Below are 24469 nucleotides of genomic sequence, written 5' to 3'. Positions count from 1 at the left end.
ATGAGGTAAACATGAATGTTTGGTTGAGTTCTCTTCATGTGTGTATGAATCAAATACACATGACATCCTGCCTGTAAGGTGCCCTCTGCTCCTTTTAATTGGGTTTTAACATATGGGGTGTTAGGAAATAAGACCTTCATTAGCTTGATAAACGTGGAAACACATGGCTCCTCTTTGAGTAGCTGTGTGTACTGAGGAGTTGTAATTATTGTGTGGCTGGATAAGAAAAGAGGGGCCGTCGGTGAGAGGCCTCATTCACACTGCGCCATTGTCCCCGTGCTTCTTGTTGTCATCTGCCGAGCTCTTCATCTGATCACCATCCGGCAAACAGCTGACGCAGAGAGGCTGAAGAGGGAGATCTGCTGTTTGGCTTGGGCTTATGGCTGTCTGAGTGGCCTGACCAGCAGGCCCATAAATACAGGGTTTCTCCTGACACTGGTCACAGAAAGAGCCAGGACACCAGAGGGTTCACATGCTGCAGGGTTACCAAACTGTCTTCTAAACTCTTACTCTTATTCTCTCCACAACACATTTTCAAAAACTCCTCGGACAGAATGGTAATGTTGATCTTTTGTCACATTTTTGACAACTTGTTTACTGCCTTGCTATGCTAATCACACTCCGCAGCTGTCTTTGTGTCTTTGGGAAATTGCATAATGGACCTCATACAGGACCTACTGGACCTTCCTAAGCTATTTTTTCCCTTCTCCTCTCTTCTTCTCTGTTTCCTTATCTCCTGTCCCCTGGTGTGTGGACCTCTCCCTGACCTCTCAGAACCCAGCGTCCTGGAGAGACTTGGATGACGCCCACTCCACGCCTTCTGTGGGCACCCCGGGACCGTCCAGTGGGGGACACGTCTCCCAGAGTGGAGACAACACCAGTGAACTCGGTAAGAGAGCCCGCAGGCATCCTCCATATCAAAGCTGTGACTTTCCTGTGACCTCTCTCTGAGGCATGGGAGCTGCTGCCCGGTGACTCAGGGGGATTATTTCTTGAAAGTTCATGCACTCGGTTCATCTAATCACTTTATCTTAATTGCAGTGATTAAAAACATATAATCTAAGTTTAGTGAGGACTGCTTTTGCAGGTACGTACCCCTCACACTGCGTGTCTATCCACTGAGCCACTGAAAACAAATGTCTTCCTGTTTGAATAACATTTGCTAAAAGTGACAGTGGTCAGAAATATTTAAGCCTTTAAAAAAATGAAAAGCTTTATATTTGTTATCCATTTTTTGAGATTTATGTCTTCAGTATGAACCAATGGGCTTGGAGCTGAGTGCCACGGGTAGAGCAAAGAAGTCAGAAAGTAACTGAGAACAAGGTTAAAGTTACCATTGAGGCAGTGACATCTGTTTTTTTCTGGGAGTTTTAGCAACCAGGGAGTGTTCTATATTCTAAAAAAATTACACACGGTGCGTATTGAACATGGTCATTCCTTTTTTATAGATTCAATATCTTTAAATTTGACTACTTTTAAAGCTAATAAAATGGGCTTGAAGGAGAGACGACTTAATGCATTATTGGATTTGGCTTTTTATGGTATTTGTTGACAATAAGAAAAACACAAATTCATTTAAATTAACACATTATAAAGTAAAACACCTATAGAGCAAATAATGTTGATTTTTCCATCTATTTTTGGCTCCAAATGAATGAATAGCCCTCACTTTTACAGACAGTGTGGGATCTCAGTTACAGCTCAGTTAGCAGTGATGAAGAGATCTTGTGAGTTTACTCTGCTCTACTCTTTCTCTCTGATGCCGTCATGGCCCTTCTTCTGTCGCCCTGGTGTTCCTGCACTTTATGTGATTTCTGATGTGCTAATTGAAGGCTATAAGGGTTTTATGGCTTGTTTTTGTTTTTCTCCCATTTGGCCACAGTAAAAATAGAATGGACTTTAAAGCAACTTTCCACCCTCTGCCCATCAGGCATCAATGAGCAGAGCATTGATGAGAACAATAGGAGGATGCTTTGCAAGACAAGAGAAACTCAGAGGATTAAGAGACAATCAGTAACAGATCAAGACTCTTCCTTTGATTTTACACCCAGTGCTTTTGAAAATTATCTTAGCTACCTGCAGCAACTTGAGAGTGTGACATGTATGTTATGGTAACTCATAATTTAGCCATTGAGTATCTTTAAGTTGTTTGTTGAGGTGAGCTGAGAAAGGCCATGGTGTGAATAGCTTCTTTCCTTTAGGCTTTTTTTAAAAAACAGTGGGGGAAAACCCAAGGTCCATGGCCTTTTGACCTGGCAGAGAATGCATAGAGGATGGGGGTGCAGAAAACCCCCCGTGGGGATGTAAGGACAGAGCACTTTATGTATGAGGAACAAAGGAAAAGAAGAGGCCAGAATGATCAGAGCTGTGGTTGCTGCAGCAGGATTGGCTGCATGCTACCTGCTGCTTCTCCCTGGCTCTTTCTGCCTTGTTTCTAGCCTATTCTTATGCCGGGGTAGAGTCAAACACACAACCTGAAAGGATAGGAAGAACAGTTAGAGGCGTTTCATGCTAATCTCATTTGGAGCAGGTAGATGGCCTGCATAATAACAGCTATCATCACATCTATAATGAGTGCAGAATTTGAAAAGGGCTGTTACATTTTTCATGAGGTACACTGATTTGAGCAAAAAGACAATATCCAGCAGATTATGTTCATATCTAACTGGTCTGCATTAACGGTTACAGACTATCTCCAAATTTCCTCCCTCTTCATTGTTGACGTTTTATATGGTCAGTTTCAAACTGAGAAGAAAATCTAGCAGGAACCAAATGTTGGGAGATTTAGTTCCTCCCACAACATATAGTATGTCTATATTCTGCTAATTTCCTTAGAAAAAAACATCTAGGACGAAACAACTGCTACCTGGATTATGTCTCTCTGGCAACATTTTTTTTCCAATACAGGAAATGCTGATGATGTTTTTATGCTGCACAGTCATAGGAAAGTGGTCGGCATGGATGGTTGGGCCTACAAAGCTCTGGACTTTGACATTGAAGACCAGGGTTGACCACCCGTGTCTCACATGCTGTGAAGTTTAGGCAACTTCAACACTTGAACTTAGGGAGAGATTGTAGTTTAGGTTGAATATTGAAAAGGTAAATGTTTTCCATCTCATGCATCAAGTCAGTGATGACTTTTTCTCCAGGAATTACATATTGGAAGAAACTGCAGCACATCATCCAGTACAAAGTTCAGTGACAGTGCATGAAGTAGTGTGTCTTAAAGTAGAAATTAAAGTATGGGTGTGTAGCACATCCAACTTTCATGCTGAAGACCAGATATTGTGTCTCAGACCAGACCCAGATCAGTACACATTTTGGGACCCCCCCCCCCCCCAAAAAAAAAATAATTAAAGTAGCTGCAGAAGCCAAATAGTTGGTTGGTTTATTTACAACCTGTCTAATTGTCTGACTGTTTGTGTTTCTTGACCCATCACACTTGATATTGCCATGTTCACAGTACATTATAACTGATAGAAATGATGGCCACAGTTACAAAGATTTACCTTGTTGAACAAAATGAGTCAATATCTTAAGCCTTTGCTTGCTACAAATCTCATATATTTATTATATTCATTTATTTATATGAATGTATCCCAAACCTTATGGAAGAATTCCATTTGAAATCTTCTGGGAGTAACCTCCAGGTTAGTCTATGGAGATTGTTGTTTGAGTTCCTAAATCAAACTAAGGTTTTTTTAAATAACAAATGACAAAGAGAACCATGAGGTTCTGGAATATTCCTGTGATATCAGAATGATTATCAGAGTTTGAAATTTACTGTCAGTCCCACAAAAGGCAAGCATCCTCACTGTAGAGAGATGTCATTAGTCATGCCTGCATGGTCCGATGAAACCTTTTAAAATCCACTGTCATTTGGGAACACTTAAGTGGTGGCGATGTGGCTTCCAGCCCTGGCTAACCACAGGTAGATGATCCCATCCATTGTGGAGCTGGCGGTTTGTCTCATGGCTGCCTGCTTCTCTGTAAGCTCCCAGGCTTTGCTTGTTGCCTTGTAAGCTGTGTGATATGCAGAGAGGTCTCTCTTTGATACCTCAACCCCCAGGGTGACTGCTGTTGACCACAGCTAAAGGGGCTGAGCTATCCCAGGAATGTTTGGAAGGGGTCTGGGGGAGGACATGGGGGAGGCTTGAAATGTCCATCACAAAGACCGAAATAAAACAAAAGGCAGTGGGAGTGACTCGAAAAGATCCTGCGCACTCGTGTTGAGAAATGGAATGTGAGGAACAGGATGTGTTGCATCTTTTTGTCACATCCAGAGCCTGGAGTCAGGAGGAAGGAATGCAGCGAGGTGGAGGTGCTGACATGCCAATGACATCACAGCTTCACTGACACTGCAGGCTAATGTCCCTGTTGCATCTGTCATGCTGTGCATCTCAGAAATGTTTTACAACGAGAGGAAAAAAGACAGTGAGGGTGGATGGGGGAGGGCAGAGAGAGATAATGGTGGATGTAGAGGGAGAGGAAAGAACACATCATTGTGCCTGCTCTCACAACAAATTTGTATATTTTTTATATGAAAAGGAATATCCAAATTTTATATTATACACACTAATAATTGGACACATTTTATTTCTAAAGGGTCAGTTCAGGCAAATTTAAAGAAAATATTTACATTTACTTCAGTCACTTTAGTTGTATCTATCCATGGAGATCATTTTTTAGTTATCTGTTGCTAAGATTTCTGCCTCCACCCCAGTACTCTAAAAGTGAATTGAATTTATGTTTGGTGCTCATAGCATTGAAAAATGACGTTTAACCTCACTGTAAACAATTTTCCTTGGAAGTACTGTACTTGCAACTAAAGAAGTACTCATATTTCTTGCACCGGTTTTTTCATCATGTCAATTACGTAATCGCAGCAGGCATGCTGACCCGGCATTTTCCTCTCAAAATGTGAAACATCATGGTCCATTTGGCAGTTTTCTGTAGTTCCTTGTTGCTGATTGGCTCCTGGTTTGTGTAACAAATAGTTGTAATCAGCTAGTGATCACACACAACAGTACTCTTTTGTCCAGGGAGCACAGTATTGACATTGCTTTATCTGCTTCTCAATGGGTAATAATTTGGAAAGTATGTCAAACATCAAGATGTATGCTGGCTACACCATGGTAAAAGAATCAATTCCACACCATGTTGCTGTTATATGTTTAGTCTACATTTCAAAATATAGACACTATAGGTAACTCAATGTTTGCAGACAGTGCACACTCAGAGAAGATGGCGTTCCGATATTGAAAATATGTTTGGTAACACTTTAAGTCCCACTATTTAGCATTTATAAGAAGCATACACTGTAAACATCTAATCAGTCATTTGTAACACATTATGATGTAGTTATAAGCAGATGTAAGTCTTTATTAATGCATATGTCAACAACTATAACTCAGCTCTTATAAACAGATAATGAATGACAAAATGGCAAAACACAGTCGTAATAACATAAAATAGTATAATTATGGACAAATACTATGCATTAAAAACACATAAAGATGTCCTTATATAAGCTTACAACTACATTATGTAAGGGATAAATCATTTAACGCACCCCTACAAAGTGATTTTCCTGCTTATACCATGGTCATTTGACAACAATATAAAATAAAAGCATTCGCAAATTTTTGATGAAAGTTTTACACTCAAAATCGAAAAGTTATGAAGCAAGAGCTTACTGTTGTCATGACAACTTGCCACACTGTACTTGCTGCCAGCCTGAACCGAGGCATGAAAATTCACATGAGGTGTCATTAAGCATAACTGCAGAGTATGTCTCCAAATCAGTGTTCTTTTGTTTTTGATAAAGTCTCTGTTTTTTGTATTAATCTCATCCTTCTCTTCCTCTAGCATTTTAGGCTCTTCAGGTTCCTCCTGCCGTTTTTCACTTGGTTTCCTTCTTTTCTTCTCCATCTCTTTTTCCTCTGCTGCGTCCCATTCTTCAAAACTTCATAATGAGTAAGCTTTGACAGCTGTACTCTTTAATGTTGCAATGGTCACAGGTTGGGTGGCAGATGAATTTAGAACGGTGATTAAACGTGAGTAGAACTACGTGTGCAATACACGTTTTAACGAACACCTGCCGGCCAATCAGAAAAGAGTATTAACCCAGACCGTGGTAGTATGTTATAAACCAGTTATTAAATGTCTGTGTACTGCTTATGAATGCAGTGTTACCATATGTTTTTTCATTATAATTTGTGTGAACTGATCCTTTAGAGCAGAGGCAAAAAAGATGTATGACCTAAAAATACATAATTTATAATAAACAGTACACAAATTGGGGCTACATCACAGAAAATAGTCACATCCTCTCTCAATGAGAGCTGAGATTTTATTTACCGATATTTATATTCTTTAGTTACCATGCTGCTTGCTCACACTTAGAGTCACGCATCACCCACAGTGTGATGGATGACCTAATAGTGAAATGGAAACTGGCCCTCCATCCAGAGAAAGCATTGTCTTCTTCATACTAGAGACCGTGTAGTGCAACTTATCAATGGATTTCTGTAGCGCAGTAAGAGTTTTTCAAGCATTAACTCACTGCCACTGGAGCTTCAAGCATGCAAAATTGCCTGGCTTTAAACAGTTGCATCTCCCCATCAACAGCTTCTAATCATTATGTTCACCTCCTAACACTGAGGATTCCCTGGGTCTTGGAAAGCTTCCAGACTGCTCCATTTAGAGCTGTGTATCATGTCTAATAAGGGGAGGAGCCGCGAGGTGTCACCGATGATGGATCAGGGTCCCGCTGAGCTCATTAGACAGGCCGCGTTGGCTTTGCATCACTGATGCTGCTGGGGGTGTGGCAATCAGTTCTGCTAGCCGCTCCACACTTTGTCTTACGGACACGTCATCCACCGACTGCTGTGCCCAGCATAACAGTCTCTGAGCTACAGAGAGAGCTCTGTACAGACAGAGAAAATAAAACTAGATTTAAAAAAGAAACATGAAATGTCAGGAATATCTGACATGATATTATCAAGGAGACAGTGTGAGCCATTTGTTTTTTTATACTAAAATAAGCAATCGCATGACGAAAACCTTGCACTGGTAGGATGATTTTGCAGTGAGTAATCTGCTAATCTTAAAACATCTTAAAACAAATGAAAAATGTCTACCATTGAAATAAGATTATGTGAACCATTTTCCAATACAAATCAATTTATTGTAGTCAGTCTATTGAGACAAGACCAAATGTGGTGGATCATTCACAAATGATAATTGACTCGATAATTCTTGAAACTGTTTCTGTTTTGCATTGGACACACCTTAAATGATCTCCCGGCACTGCAAGGTGTTTTCACATTTCACAAGAAAATAAGAGCTTTTTAGGAGTCAATGATATACAACTACTACTTGCTGAGATTTTTTTTTATTTTTGCATGAATATATTCAGGTAGATGAAAAAAATTTCACGTGCATACAAATCACAAATGCATGTTGACAAACTGCATGCATTGTACTGTAAATAGAAAATTAATTTCTCTTATTCTATCCCACTCAACAGACTTATCCCTATCTCCAAAACTATACGATTTACCCCACCAAATCCTCCTAATATCTTCAGGTTAATATACACATGCACACACAAATACACCCGCATAGATAGATACAGTAATAGATCATTTTCAGTGTCTGCATTAAAAAAACCCAAAGTAATGTTTTTGCAAGTAATAAATAAATAACCACAGAAAGTAACAGAAAAGAATACAACAATAATGCCCAACAAAAACACTGTCTGAACCCAGTCATCAACAAACTTTGACAAATGTTGCAAAGTAAGATGATTCCTGCAGTGTGCACAGTGCTTCTAAATGTTTGCAAAATAATAAAAAAAAGAACAAGAAAACAAGCTATAACAGCTGAGTTGGAATGACCTAAATAGTATAAAGAGGTATAAATATATAACAACACAGGCTGAGCAGAGTCAGATGTGTAAGAGCAGCAGAGGTAGAAGGCGGTAGAAAGGCGAGGAAGACATATCTTATATCTTAGGGTGCTGTATTTTGTGTGTGTGTTTTTCTTCTTAGCCCCAGGGCAATACTCCAGCCATCCCTGCGGTAATGCCCACCCTTCCATCTTCCCCCCTCCCCTCCACCCCCCTACCCCCCTCTGGTGTCACGCGTGCAGACAGTGACAGGGAAGGTGGGGCAGGGAGGGGGCGAGAAGAGAGAAAAGAGGGGGCAGGGTGAGGGTGAGGGGGGGGGGGCTGGCATGGTAGACTTGCATGGATGTACGACTTTGAGACTGCACCGTCACACACTGGTTAGATTGGCTGAGTTGCTGGGGAACAGTCAGAAGCGATTAGTGTAGCAGAGGATCTGCCCTGCGGCTTTCCCCGCTCTGGAGCAGAAGAAAGAGGGTTGAAGAGAGGAGAGGAGGTGGACCAGGGTGGGGTGTTGAGGGTGAGCGGGGTGGTTGTGGAGGGGAGAACAGTGTGCCTTCCTTAGATATAATTAGGCCGAGTGAGTCTTCTTTCTTTTCTTTCTTTCTCTTTCTTTCTCTTTCTTTCTCTTTCTTTCTTTCTTTCTTTCTTTCACTTTGTATAAAGTTTTTTGTTAAAAAAAAATAGTACAGTACTACTCAAATATTTATAATAATATATTAGCCCACTGTCTGTTATTGAGGCCACTATTTTATTTATGTAATTATGTTGGATGGACTTTCCCTTTTTAGAGAATACTATAGCCTGTTAATCAGACTCATTTCACTTCATTCATTCAGCTTGATATTGTGTTCATGTTGCTAATTTCCTGTTGAGGGTTGGTGATGGGTTATTTTGTTTTGTTTTGTTTTGCCTTCACTCATGAGTAGCAATTGATGGGAGGTTTCTATCTCTTGATATAGTTTCTATCTCTATAAGTTATCATGCCTGTCACCATTTTTATATCCATTTTGCTGTCACTATTTCTCATGGATGAAACTTTTGCTTGTTAGCTATGTAGACAGATGACATAATCCCACTTTAAAGGATTTGATTGGTCGATTAGTGCAACAGTAGACATATTTAGAGATACAGGCAGTAATTCTAAGGACTGGAACCAGGTTAAATCATTGCATGAAATCTAGCATGTTGTAGTCATGGCTATTCAATGTTCAGTATTTGAAGATGGCGGTCCTCGAAAGTTGGGCCACCGGCTCTTCTTATTTTAAGGTTCCTAAATAAAACAGCTGATGAAACTCTGTGCTGGTTAATTATCCCTGTATAAACTCATGCTGTGCAGCCAAACAACGTTGAAACCAATATAATTATTAAAATTTGATGTCCAAGCTTCCAAATATGCCAAATAGGTCAGGCTGAATTTTAGGGAAATGTTTATAAAATGATGCACATCCAGAATATTTCCATTTCATGGAATGGTGCAGCCATAAAAACATGTTGCCTTGGGTTTGAATATTTCACTCAGTGGAAACAAAGCTTCACTGAAGAGCTGAAGTGAGATGACCCAGAATATAATATTGTAAAACAGTGAGGTATAAGATGACTTTTACATTCTTGCAACTTAAAGGGAGAAACTTCAAATTAAGGGGTTAATTGACCCAGCCAGTTAAAAAATTAAGTTTCACAAACTCGAAAGAGAAAAAATTCCTCCTCCTGTCCCCTCAGGGAACCTTTGCCCATGAAATAACTTAACTGGCAGAGGCTGTATGAAAGGTAGAGGACAAAACAAAGTAAAGAGTAGAGGACAGAGGCAGTGTGAACTCTGTACCTTGTCCATGACTCAGAGCTGGACACCATCCGTCAAAACTCCCACAACCCCCCGAGCCCCTGACCCTAGAACACATCCTTTTTAATGTCAATATTCATTAGCTGAAATATTTATGCATGAATATGGTGCATATAGGCGCATTTGATTGATGCATCTCTAAAAACAAAAAGACATGCTAGGGCAAATCTTAAGAAAAGTAGGGTTCCTGTCCCGCCTCGGGGGAGGAGTCTCTCAGATGCATTATTCACATGCCCTCCAGGCAGGCTTTCAAGGCTTCTCTGCCCCGAGGGCAAGAAAAATAACCACCACTGTTAAAAGTAAATCATCTCGGCTGATGCACAATTAATGGCAGAGAGGGAGAGGGAGCAGAGTACCCCTTGTGCTGAGAGATGGAGTGAGTTAGCTAGCAGGGGCGGAAATCTCAGCTTAAAGGAAGCCTCCTGCCTCGATCCACGCCAGTTTCCAGCTGAAATCAAACAGGGATGCTGCTAATGGCAGGATCCAGAGCCCAGCATGACGCTGTGCTGCAGACAATCCGACACAGACGTTCTCTGTGATGGTGGGGGTAAGGGGGGAGGGTGTGTGTGTGGGGTGGGGTGGGGGGGGTGTCGGCCACTAAACACATGGGAACGCAAGGGTGATGGCTTCACCCCCTGCCGACCCACCCACCCACACCCCCCTCATTCTGCCTCAGTACCCAAATGAACGCCTCATGTCCAACTTCAGACAGAACAAGGTTTGATGTTATTGGGTTCATACTTCATTCACAGACTAGATTTGTGTTTTTGTTATTGTTTTTCTTCCTTTTTTTTTATAAGGAAATCATTAGTCTTATTTCAGACAGAGGTCACATATAAATAAGAGCACATAGCACCGAGCCCGACTGTAGTTTGAGCGTTCATTATTTCATGTCAGGCGCACAGCTCCTGCAGTCATTACCTCATGTCAAACGCATAGCTCAGATTGTATTAATAGCTCTTGGTTTTATTGAGCTCCCACACTACAAACTCTTCTTCATTATCCAGTGGCCAGGGAGTCAAGCAGAGGTGAGAGGAAGAATCTTGTGCTGCCGTGCCACATAGGAACACAATCTCCCTCTGTACGCCCTTTCATGGCTCGGTTTTTTGCAGAGGAGGATGAAGGCGACGGGGCCAAATTAAAGCTTTCTCGTAATGTGACTCCTCTTGTCTCTGATCACAGGAGACGGCCTCGACAACAGCCTGGCATCACCAGGCACCGGAGATGAGGATGACCAGGACAAGAAGAGGCAGAAGAAACGAGGCATCTTCCCCAAAGTAGCCACAAATATAATGAGAGCGTGGCTCTTCCAGCACCTTACGGTAAAAGAATCTACCCCGAGTCCTGTTAAGTTTACCTTCACTGCTTTCTGTACAGCAACATCAGGCTGTGGCTTTTTATAGCTTCCAAACACAATACTTTTTCTCCTCCTCTGTAAAAGCAAGCCTGCACTGATTTCACATAATGCTAGAAATGAATGTTGTCCAACCCCAGCCCCTCCATCAGGCAACACTTGTTTGAAATGATGCCTCTTCGCCCAGGAATGAGCCCAGGCTGGGTTTCCCAAAGGCATCTTGAAACTAAGTTCATCTTTGTTCAATTGTAAAAGAATGGAGCAAAGACAAACTCAAGTCTAAATGTCCCTTTTGAAACACCAGTCCAGGGTTTGTACAGAAATCAACATCAGAAGCCTCCTGTTCAGAAGCAGCACCACTGTTTTGGAGCTCTGTAAGAGGGGGTGAGCAAGTCCCCATGAGGAGAGCTTTACCTTTTATCCAAGGTCCAAAAGATACCACCACTGCTGCCTCCTCAATTTTTCTACCTCTCCCACTTTTAGATGTGTTATAACCCCTTAGTTGTTTAGTTTGTAAAAGGCCCACACAGGTCCTGTACTCAGAGTAATCCCTTCCTTTCCAAAGCCCACCTTTAGATTTTCTAGATAAAAAAGGAGGATAATTGAATTATCCCCTCTCTGTTCCTCATCCCCTTTCAGGCCTAATTTGTTAAGCACAAGTGTTTGCCATGGCAGGATGTGCCTATGAAAAGTGTGCAAGGGGACTTTGGCCTCTGAAAGGCCTATTGCAACACCCAAGCGATCAAGCATTCATCAGTCGTTGAGGGTGTGAAAGGAGCGGGATTATGTTTTGTCAGACGTTGCGGTGTGAGGCCCGCGGTTGGAAGACCATTGGGGGGGATTCTCTCCACCGTTAGTCGTAGCCTCCTGCTTTTGTCGTCCATTCTGAAGAACCTTAAAAGATCCCCTTGTGAGGAAGCTATAGAGAAAGCAGCTGTGAAAAGTTTCGATTCATTATATTATTCATTATCGTCCCATTAGTGTGGCCGTAACTGGTGGTTTCCATGCAACCTTGCATTAATCCACATTCAAAGACTGATGCCAAAGTTTGAGTTTTGGGAGCAAAACCTGGAATCCACTGGAGGTCACAAGTGTCGTGTCACACATGTACAACTGAGGCTTTATCATTTTTTCAGTTGAGACAAGGAATTTAATTATCTGTTCATTTTCTGAGTGACACTCATGAGGCACATTAATTATGTTAAAAATTCCACTGAATATTCCATCGTCTAATTAGAAGAACAAATCATTCTGATTTTCTGGTCCAATGTTTTGACCCTACAGCAGGTTTACCCATAGCAACCAGTTAACACATTATACATCAAAGTCTCACCCCTTTTCCTCAGGATCATAATTCAGTCAAATCTTTACACACATGTCATACACATACTGCTGGAATCAACACAACGTGCCTTTTCATAGCAATTTCTCTGGTCCACTTCAGATGAATGTCAATAAATCTGTTTAGAAATTATTACACCCTTTGAATCTAATTGAGACAAAACTGGGCTGAGATAGCTAACTCCTCGACTCCATAGCAACATTAAACTTCCTGTTTACATCAACCAAAGCAAAGTGGGTACTGCAGTGCCAAAACTCAGAACCTGGAACACTGACAGTCCCCTCTATTCATTCATATAAATATACTTGATGTTCATTGAAAACCTGTGGCCGTAAACCCAAACAACTTTTTTAAAAAATTCAAATAAACTGTCCTGTATGTAGTGCCACTCACACCAACCGATGGCATTTCTGAGTATCCTAGTGTATATGTAAACACACACACACACAAATCCCTATATATAGCATGCCTAGATAATACCTGTTGTAAATATGCCATAAGCCTGTGAATGTGGAGTGAAGATGGAGCAAAGGTTCAAAGAGGTTAGTGAGAAACTGACAAGAACTAAGTACCACAAGGCAAGGACTCAAATGCGCGACTCAGACACAAAAACAGTTTTCAAAATTAAAAGTCTCTTTACTTGGGCAAAAGGGTCAATACATGAGAAGGCAGTCAAACACAAGCAGACAAAGGAGTAGGCTGAGGCAAGGTCAAAAACTAGGCTAAAGTAATACACTCAGCAAACGTACACTTGGAAAGGCTGGAACTCTTGTCACAGGGAAGGAAGACGAACCGGCACAAGGGAAAGGAAAGACACAGACTAAATACACTAGGAGAGGGGAGACAATGAGATACAGGTGCAAGAAGGGCAGGAAGTGAAACTAAAACAAGAGGGAGAATTAGTGATTACAAAATAAAACAGGAAATGCATGAAATAAGAAAACATGAAAACATGACCTAGGACGTGGAGCAGGACATGACAGAAACTATAGGAAAATGTGAAAAAAATGCAACTTCATAAGTATAGACTGATGATGTAAAGTCAAGAGTTCAATAGATTTTATTTGGTGCAGTTTTGTTTTTTTTTATAAATTATTGATCTTTGCATTCAGGGATTCAATAAAACAGGGGTCAATAAATGGTTTTGTTTGAGTAATCAATTACTGAATCAAAATACGACTCCCTCTGGTGCACATCATGTATATGTGTGTATGTGCATGTATGAGTGTTGGTACTGCACAGCAGTGGTCTCCAACCTTTGTGGCATATGAGTTTGTAGTGAAGGTGAAGCTATGTCGACATGTGACCCCTTGCAATAGGTTGCATGTATGTGTATGAGTGGTGACCAGTGCAAACAAAGAGGGATTTCCCCTTCACAGATTGGTTAATTTAATAATGTTAGAGTTTTGAAGAGGTAAAACTACCTAGTATTTCACAAGAAAAAATGCAAAGATTAAGGTCTGCAAAAATGAACATAATGGCAGAGATACTGTGTGTTTTTCCTTAAAGGATACGTCTGTTTGTAATGTTTTTTTTTCTTATTGTCAACAAATCCCATTAAAAGACCCAACAAGAATCCAACATGTGCCACTGAAAATAGTCCCCAACAAATGCACTATTTCCTGCTTTATGGTACAGTGTGTGTGCTTACATTCACGCTGTGTATTCATGCTTTTTGTATGCTTTTGTTTGTCTCCATATACAAGTGTGACAATATATGTGTGTGTGTGTGTGTGTGTGTCTGTGTACTTAGCCTGAAAGGGAATTTAAAAATGAAGTGTTTGGAAGCTCATCCTTCACTGATGACCACAGGAGGCGGCTGCTTGCCTGACAGCCGCAGAATGGCGACTGGCCCGCGACCCTGCTCCCAGTACACGGGTCACCTCTGTCTACCATCTGCCGCCCTCCTCCCTCTGTCATACACACACACACAGAGCCAGCAGAGGGACTGGGTCCGGAGAACAGGGGGATGGAGTGAGGTGGGGAGGGGTTGGGGGCCTGGCCTTACCGGGGCCTCAAACAAAAGCCTCTATTGTGCTTCTTTATATCCCACCCGATCATTTGTCAAGCAATGTCAAATAATGTCAAATACTGTCACACAATGCCACGCGCTTTTAGCCTGAAGTGTTCAGGGGGCCAAACCGTGGTCAGCCTCAAATTTTTCAGAGTGCAGTCACTTCCAGGAATTACTGTACATGGCAGAGACTGGCACCGAATATGATTACACTTTGTGAGTTTTTCCTTGAAGTACAAGAGCCTGCACTTAAGGGCAGATCAGCTGTAGACATGGAGGTCCCAAAATGAATGCAAGCTGTTTTTGGCTGAAGACTTGACATTTATTTCATTTCATTTCATTTTATATTTTTAAAATCTTTTTGTCACTCACAGCACCCGTACCCATCAGAGGAACAGAAAAAGCAGCTAGCACAAGACACGGGCCTCACCATCCTCCAAGTGAACAACTGGTAAGTCACTCTAAAACCAACTCTGTGCATCATCTGCGGTGTCGCATAACATCTGACTGATATCACATCCACTCAGGCATGCACACACACACACACACACACACACACACAATCTGTGTCTTTGTTTTTGTGATATGTGTTTTGTACTGTGACTTTGAATATAAGTACACATTCTTTCTTCATCTCAGGATGTTAGTTTGTCTACAAGAGTCTTTTTTCTTCAGTATCATCAGTAATCCAGTGATTTTTGCCTGTACTGTACATCCATGGTTACAGTGGATATAGGACCTGATATTAGCCAATGCAACATGAGCTTTCATGGCACAGATTTGACATTATGTAAAGAATATTAGGTAAAAAAAACAAAAAAAAACAAACAAGGCTCAAGTGAAGGTCACATCTAAATGACTGTCTCCGTTGAAACATATCACCCAGAGTATGATGGGAACCCTCATGGGAACCAGGAGTAAGACAATTCTAGTAACATAGCCATTTTGCTTAATTATTAATAGGCATGAGTAAATTAAAGAATTCCTTGTTGAAAGTTGAAAACATTTCAAAGTGCATAAATGTTTTTTGTCTTTTTCATATATGTTATTGTCTTGCCACTAACATGCCAACAGTTTGTCATTTCTTTGTCAAATCTTAACTTAAGGTCCACATACTAGCTTTTTCCAGTGCTTATACTGCATACTGTATATGTATCATAACTGAGGAAGACAGTGATATGTGGTTGAAACCTTGTAAGTGACTGTTGGATTAATATTTTTTTTGAATGGCATGCCTAAAACATGTACTATGGTGACACCGTAAGACTGTAAAACATGAATCATATCCCACCTCTTCTTCACAGCCTCATTTTACATGTATGACATGATGGATTAAAGTGTGTTCAGCCAGAGCTGCCTTTGTAGACAGCTTAACTGGAGATAGGTCCAATCAAACAATCACACATTCTGGATTTAGTTTCAGATGATACAGTTCTGCATGTCATTTTACTGGCAGCTTGCAAAGGGTTCAGGTTTGGATTAATTGAGATGACATTGCTTTGCCGCTCTAATCCCTCTCTAAAATCCACCAAAGAGTCTGCTTTTAAGTGTATCAGGTCTCCAACAGACCTAATTACACAGCTGCCCACCTCTAATCCACAAGTAAAGACGACCATGGGCTTTAGTCAAGGCTCTATCCAATACAGATATCAAAGCTTGCAAACTCACTGTACTGTCTGTTTGGTGTATGTATCAATGGCAAAACATTGGCAAAGCAGTTAGCCTTATTACAGCCTGAGGCTACAGGGCTAATCCTAAATCAATAGATTTTTTAAGCTATGTGACTTTCTCCAAATACCCCAGATTATGTCAACAGGAATAAACTAGATTATTAGTCAAAACCCTGAAGACATACAGTGGGGCTCCAGTTCTTCAAAAGCTGCCAGATGAAATTGACAATTTTTGGAAATGAATTCATTAAATATTTTTGAAATGTTTTAGGGGATGAATGTTTTTTAATAATTACAAGTAGACTAGTCAAAGACAGGACAGTACAGGGCAGAGCAAGGACACACATTTTAAAAAGACCTCTTAAAATGTAAGACAAATATTTCCTAATCTAAAGCATCTAAATGTATTTTCTTTAACAGAAGGTTGGAAGGCGATTCTTCTCAGGAATTTCAGAATAAAGGAGAATTTCTACTTTGACTAATAGTGATCTTGTTGATTGTTGACATACTGACAGATCATAGAATAAAGATGTTAAAAATCTCTGTGATAAGTATTGTGATATCTGTGATACTAAGGTCACATGATAAAATGTAGTTAAAGAAGACTGTGAGATACAGTCAAAAGCAATTATGTCAACCTTGAGTTTAGATTTTTTTTTACAGATGATGGTCAAGTATGAACCTGCATGCTTAATTTGACTTACATCTGTAAGCTTGTAAGAATTTGTTTTTTCTTTGATGTTTTATCTCCAATCAAATTGTAAAATCTCATTATATTGTTCTGTTTTCCAGGTTTATCAATGCGAGGAGGAGAATAGTCCAGCCTATGATCGACCAGTCCAACAGAGCAGGTAAAGCTGCAGTTCATTCAGTGTTCAGTGTAATAAATACTAAATTCCATGCAATAGAACAGGTGGAGGGGACAGGTTAAAGGGAAACTTTGCTGATTTTCAACCAGCATTGTATCATTACAATTTACTGGCCAAAGTACGCTGGTTGATGCAAAACGTGTCATCCAGCAGACTTTGGAGATCTGCCTTAGACTACAAAATACGTTTCCCACATACTCTCCCAATATTTTAAAATATCAGCATATTTGGAAGAAAACTAGTTTCATGATACAAGGCTGAATATTGCGCTGTGGAATCAGACGCAACAGTGTGGAGGAGGAAGCAACCACCAGAGGGATGTTACAGTGACAGTCGAAAGACAGGCGCTGCAGCTGGGGTAGCTTTGCAGCATCGACCGGTGACAATTGTCAAAGAGAATGGAGACAGAACAGAAAACTATATATATTATATACATTATATCAGACTTTAACTCTGATTACAGAACAGTGAACAGCGACTGTGTTAAATTACCTGTAAATTAACTTTTATTAATCAGTATAATCCGGGGTCCAGCTCCTCGTCGTCATAAATCGGTAAAAGAAATGGTTTTTAGTTGCAGTTTTTCACCCGTTCACCCAACCCTACATCCCAAAACAAGCTCAAATAGAGACATCAGACTCTAAGGTGTTTCACCTGTCCATCAGCTGCTCTGGCTTGTGTGCAAAAGTGCAGCTTTTGGTAAGTTTGCAATGATTGACATAACTGACTCCAGCGTGCTATTTCTTTTATGATCCTCGTACACCGTTACAATATATTCAGATTGATGAGGAAAAACATTCTGTAATGAAAATAAGCCTCAGTAGAGATATAACACTGCTCAGGCCCTGCTCTGCTGGCTGTTAACACGCCAGTAGAGTCAGTCAGTCTTATTGGACCGGACCATGCAGAATGCATTCTGGTTGTTGTAGGATTCCCCCTTGAGAACGATATGGGGAATCTTCTGCCTTTTTCTCAGTTTTCTCTAATCACAGGGCACCAATTTCAAAAATAATTTCACATTTCTACTATGTAGGTGACCTAGTTTTGAGAAATCATCATATTCACAACAGTGAATTTTCCCTTAAAGGGCAGTGTGAAAACAGAGGAGCCAGTCCTAAGACTCAGCTGACTTTTCATTGTGAAATCAGTGTTTCAGTCTGAAGCAGAGTGATAGATGTGCTCTGCGTGGGTCAATCTGACAGTCTGGTTTCTCCTCTCCTCTCTCAGTGAGTCAGGGTACAGCTTACAGTCCAGATGGCCAGCCAATGGGAGGCTTTGTCCTTGATGGGCAGCAGCACATGGGTCTCCGACCTGGAGGTGAGCAATCTCTCTACATCTACATTAAACAAGCCTTTCTGATTGTGGTCAGCTGAGTTCCTATCAACAGATTCTTCTTTTAAAGCCAACAACTTATGCTCTGATTGATGTGTTTTGGGCCAATTGTCTTTAAGAAAAGTGGAATAACAACCTCCTCTGGGTAGAGAAGATCAGGAGGGTTAATAGTGTTCACACAGAGTGACAACCAATAATGTTCCATACAGGGCAATTTAATCAATTTTAACTGCACAATTGCACATAAGCAATAACCAGCTCCATCACAGGCATGGGGCTTCTCCACCCCCGATACCTCCTCCATACCTCCAGAATGAAGTTTGAACTTAACCAATGAGATTATTTCTGCTGCCAAAGCAGCTGTGTTGTGTGTGTTGTGTATTAAAAATGTATTAAAAAGACATCTGTTAAATCAACGTGAACTTTTTGAATTTTGTGGCCACTCTCTGACCACACAGCATCAATTGAAGGAACAGTCTGACATTTCTGAAATTCTCTTGGTGACTCAGATGAGAGGAGTCTGATTCTGAATCAGATCATTTGTATTTTGCCACTTGTGACGGAGTTAGGCTCGCAGTTTCCTCCCTACTTTGTGCTAAGTAAGGCTATACACACATATCCTGGAACTCTTTCTGTAGTAGACACTAAGAGATGAAACTGTCACTTTAAATAATGAGTTAGATGTTAAATATTTTCTTGCATACAAGAAATGTTCACAAGATACCTCAATAACTAAATGAAAATCACTTTGTATTGCTAGTATTTGATACAACACTTGATACAACATATGATAGGACACTTTTATTCTTTGTGTTCCTTTGTGCATCAATGATCTCTGTGAAACTATGGAGTGTCTGTCATGTTGTGGGATTTAACAGTGGTCTTACTCATTGTTCCAGGGCCGATGGGTGGCATGGGTATGAATATGGGTATGGATGGGCAGTGGCACTACATGTAAATCCACTCCACTGAGGCGAGCCTGAACAACAGGGTGAAGTAAGTAGTAGTGGTTGTACTGCAGTCTTTGTCTCTCTTCATTTGGAACAAACTCCACCTTTCCCCCCCACTCATTTGCACTCCACTGCTTTCACTCATCTCGCTATTCCACCCATTCCCTTCCTCACCAATCTAATCTCCACTGGAAAACTTCAAATTGATTTTCATAGTTATTTTAATGCAAGACCCATATACCTCTTCACAATATCAGTGTTAGCACTGTCAAGACAACATAGCTTGTGAGTGCACTGCTATTCAGCATTAAAATCGACATTTATAGACATTTCAGGTTCACTCACTGTCAGTTTGACCCCCAAATGAAGTGATTTAGATCATCTGGATAAACTGTTGGTTAGCATACAACCTGTGTGACTGTTTGTGTTTCTTCACCTATCACACTTTGTTGTACCAATATGATCATATGAGTATGATGCAGGACAGTATTTACCACTGAGGAGTCACTTTTTTCTGGGAAGTGGGAAGTTTTAGCAACCTTTTGGACCTTTTGGTGTTTGGTTGAATTTTCAGTGGGGGGAGGGGCTGCATTATGGGAACTTGGACTAAGTACCTCAGTAGTTTTTCTTGCTATGGCATTGATATAGTGTTATAACTGATAGAAACAATGGGACAACATTATTCATGTATTTATTTATTCATTTATTATTTAACCTTTATTTAACCAGGAAGGGTCTATATTGACAATCTCTTTTACAAGAACGTCCTCGCTAAGACAGGCAGCAGCACAATTAACAGGGTTGCAGTCATAAAAAAAACATATAACAATTTACAATGAAAATAAAGAATAAATGACAGAATCATAAAAAATTAAAAATATTAATCGGTATTGGTTGCAAGTCATCAACATCAGGGATCAAACAGAAGCAATATGACTCAGTCAAAACATCTACAGCCAGATGTGCCTGACTCTAAGTCATTTGGAAAATAATAATAATTGTAAAAATAAGACCCTGTTGGTAATAAACTGTAACCTTTATAGATGAGACTCTATCTGAAATAAGATATGCAAAAGCACCACTATGATGCTATGAATGATGTTCAGGCAGAGGACACATACATTTGATGTTTTTTAGTCATTTGGAATAAAGTTAAGATTATGTTACCTGGAAGCATAAAATAATTTTATAGTCAGCTGTGTGCTGCTTGGACTTTATTTGAAGTAAAATAATAAATAGACAAACAAAAAAATCTCTCTGCGTGAGTTAAAATCTGTCTGTAGCTCGCTTAAATAAATTCAGTGTGCGGGAAACACACTCCGCTCTATCACTCTATCGGCACACCACTTCCTCTATTCCCCCTCCATCACTCTATCTCCCTCTTCCTCCATTTTTCTTTTCCTCCATCTCTCCTCACCCTGCAATCTGATTAAGAATCGGGGTAAAAACTCCCCCCCTCCTGCAGCCTCTATCAGCTCCCCACCACTGCTGACAGTTCTCAAATCAAGACATATCGCCTGCCGGAGGCACCCGAGCACAGAGAATTTTATTTAACACCCACTCTCCACTGCTCAATGAGCCACGCTGTAATGACACTTACCTTGATTAATAGAGCTCTTTATATGTAAATAGGAGCTGCATTTGCTTCATTTTTTTTTCACCACGGCCAATTTTCGCCAACACAGCCCCCTCTTCCTTGTCTGATAATTCTCCCAGCTTTGTTAATGAAGTTCAAAAACCAGATAGTGACGCTTCATCTAAAAAAAATAATAATAAAAAACATAAGTCTAGATCTACATAGAGACATCAGGCTCTCAACCTGAATAAATGCCAGCTACATATTTTTGGAGAGTGTTTAATCTAATTATTTCTCATTGAATGATCATTGACTAGTTACAGTAATAGCTCAATAGAGCTGGGTGTTTTTGCCTCCCCTAATTTGATCTGTGGCGAGAGCGTATGCTGACTGCGGCAGTAAATTTCCCTAGGACTGCAGGAAGGAAGAGAGCAGTGTTTGGAGTAATATGAGGGTTTTCCATGCACGATAAAGCCTGACCCATAACATTTAGCCATTATGGAATACATGACTGAATCTGCACTATTTTATGTTCCTCTCTGCTGCACAATACAGCTGGCTCCACCATATGCTTTATTATATACTGCACATGTGAGGTTTACATGTTTGTTAGAGAATATGTGGAAGGAAATTGAATACAATGGAGAGGAAAAAGACTTTCATTAATAATTTTGTTCTAAAAAAAAATAATCATAGAGGGAAACAAATATTTTGAGATTGTAATTCAAAGCTTAAAGTCAAAATGAGCATCAAAGCTCATTCTTGAGCTTGGAAACAGTTTGACAGACGTAACTTATGTATCCCACATTCAGTTAAAAGCTCCAGAAAAAGCAAGTAAGTAGACCTTAAGTTATATTTTTCTATCAAACTAAAGGAGTAAATATTTTCAATCAGTGAGTTAAATTCATCAGCAAACAAGGAGACGTGGAACAAAGATTTTCCCACATCACTCACCCACCAGCAAATAATTAAATTAAACAATAAATAAGTAAAACAGTTAGGCCTTACCCTCATTAGTCGAGAGGAAAAACTTAAGTTATGCATCCAGTTTACATACTTATATTCATATTTTTGAAAAAAGTTTCAGCTTCATACTTGATCTCTTGATGGAATCGTCTTCTTAAATATGACATGAGCGTGTACGGTGGTTCCTTCCACTTATAGTCAAAATTGAAAGTAAAGTCATCATTCTTTACTGTCATCCTTCAGTGTCACATTACTGAAATTAAGAATATTATACAAAAATATAGCCTTGTTTTATGTGTTACATCTTGCTTATCTAAGCAAAGATACAGGCTCAGTTAAGTCCCTTGTGGTGACAGATTCGATTTTTCATGACATCACTCAAAAAAAAAACCTCTGATTTGAGTGTAGATGATAAACATTGTACATCAACTGTTTAATTTGGATGTATTTAAATTTGTCCCAAAAACTTACAATAAGGCTGGATGGACGATTTAATTCGTTTTTATTTGATTTGCCTCTTATTACTGTCCAAAGAAAACCACCTATCTCCAAACTTGGTGATTTTGAAATTTTCAGATAAATCTATGGATTGACAAAATTTCCAATGTATGTATGTTCAGTGTATGGTAAGGATATTCGATGCTTTCGGACGGCAGTAGAGAGATGAGACGAGGGGAGAGGGAGGGAGAGAGACAGAGAGAGAGAGAGAGGGAGAGAGAGACACAGGGAATGACTTGCGACAACAGGAACCCGGGACTTTGCTGTTCATGGTGGGCGTCTTACCTCCTCGGCCACCAGGATACACTCTTAAACTGCTACTTCTTTAGCTAAATAAACCATTTAAAAAAAAAACTGCAAAATGTCTGGAATATGAATTGTCACATCTAACATGGTTGTTTGTCTTAGCTCATGAAAGTTGACATTTTGGAGATACAGAGTTTTCAAAGTACTGAATTTTGTATTTGTATTGAACTAAAGATCCACTCAACAAACCCTCCGTCCTCTGTCTGTCTCCAGGCCTCCATGGTTGGCTCAGGGATCTTCTTCATCCGCGGCTGTGGAGCTCAGTACCGGAGCTGCCGCTGCAGCCGCCGTCACACCCACCTGACCGTCACACCCACCTGACCACTTCCACCTCACGTCGCCCCCGAGCCTGCACGATGAGCGCGTGTAGAGCATCACCATGGAAACGCCTAACCCTCTGCACCGGAGGCCGCCCAAGTACTTTGACTTTAAACTGAGCTGTGAAACTGAACAGAGAGAGACTGACTGGGTGTGAGCTGAGGAGGCTGCACGGGAAAATAGAAAGACCAAGGACTTCATAAAGGAGAGAAGCGGTCTGACACATCTCCTCCACTTCATTTTAAATTATTTATTTATTTTTCTACAACGGCGGACCACGGGGATGACAACTTTCTTCTCTCTCTCTCTTTTTTTTTTTTTTTTTTAAATAAAGCTTTACCCCCCAAAATCCGAAATATCTCCATCCCCTCTCGGAAAAAAAATGTACAAAGAAACACACACACACACACACACACACACACACACACACACACACACACGCTTTATTGTACAAAACAAAAACACTGTGGAATATCTTTTTAAAAAAAATATGAGGACTCAGTGAGAGTTTTAATTGTTGTGCTGTATAGATTTGTGCTCTTTATTTGGCTGTTTCTGTCCATGTTTGCGCTTGTGATCACTAGAAGTTAGAGTGAGCTTTTACCACTGACATGTTTTAAAAGAATCCCAAGTAAAAACCAAGATTTTTTTTTAAGAAAAAAAAAAAAAATCTTTGGATGCTCGTTTCTGTTTTCCGTGCATTGCATTTCTTTCTTCTGTTTTACTCTGTGTGGAACTGAAAAGACTTGATCATGGCAGATTGAGTTCCATTTTTGACAATGTTTTAAATAGTTTTATAGCACCAAAACACAGAGAAGAAGTCTGCACTAAAACGAAAATAAAGACTTAATTGAGGAAAAAAAAACACACACACAAGGATGCAGCAGAGTGTTTCATGTTGAAGGAGATCGGGAGGCCTTGATGTTTCCTGCCGCTGGCTCGTTTTTAAAATGGAGACAGGTCATCATGTGTAGGCGTTGGAGAAAATGGTTTAAGCAAACAACATTAGTTGTTGGAGCAGGTCACGTAGCCAGCTTTGGTTCAATATGAGACGGGATTGCAGTTGTCTTGCGTTATTGGATTGATGGTGACAGGGATGATGGATGGTCCGGCTCCCAAATTCAAGAAAAATCCAGAGTGAACTCGGAGGCTGCAGCGGCAGGCAGCTTTCACTAAATGTTTGTATTTGTGTCGGCTGTACTGCTGAGTGGTTTGCATGATGTGCGTGTGTGAGTGTGAGAGTGACAGTGAAAGAGAAATATGTAGAGAAATGGGGGGTGGGTGGGGGGGGGGGGGGTGGTTGAGTTACATTGTTTCCTATAAAACGGAATAAATTCCTTCGTTTTCAATGAAATGCTGATGATTTTTTTTTTATTTTCACTTCTGTTTCCAACATGTTCCAGCGCTCCTCGTCTGCTCCTGCATTACGGGAAGAAAAATACAAATAAATAAATAAATAAGATGGCTGGAGCACAGAGGGGCTCATTTATCACTGTCAGCCTCTAACTATCCTCTGCGGTTT

General features: G+C 40.4%; 1 protein-coding gene across 3 annotated transcripts in view; it reads left to right on the top strand.

Annotated features, from left to right (window-relative positions):
• meis2b (Meis homeobox 2b) overlaps positions 1 to 24205 on the top strand; it is a 29728-nt gene extending 5523 nt beyond the window's left edge. For all 3 annotated transcript variants that reach the window (XM_044376154.1, XM_044376153.1, XM_044376155.1), the window contains 7 exons: positions 775 to 889; positions 10935 to 11074; positions 14837 to 14913; positions 16925 to 16983; positions 18229 to 18318; positions 19233 to 19329; positions 22843 to 24205. In XM_044376154.1, coding sequence (XP_044232089.1) covers positions 775 to 889; positions 10935 to 11074; positions 14837 to 14913; positions 16925 to 16983; positions 18229 to 18318; positions 19233 to 19291 — 540 coding nt within the window. In that variant the 3' untranslated portion in view covers positions 19292 to 19329; positions 22843 to 24205. The remainder of the gene's footprint in view (positions 1 to 774; positions 890 to 10934; positions 11075 to 14836; positions 14914 to 16924; positions 16984 to 18228; positions 18319 to 19232; positions 19330 to 22842) is intronic.
• The last annotated feature ends 264 nt before the right edge of the window (positions 24206 to 24469 follow it).

Source organism: Thunnus albacares, chromosome 16 (genome assembly GCF_914725855.1).
Source record: "Thunnus albacares chromosome 16, fThuAlb1.1, whole genome shotgun sequence".
Classification (NCBI taxonomy): Eukaryota; Metazoa; Chordata; class Actinopteri; order Scombriformes; family Scombridae; genus Thunnus; species Thunnus albacares.
Note: the sequence above shows the minus strand (reverse complement) of the source record. Positions and strands in the feature narration are given on the sequence as shown.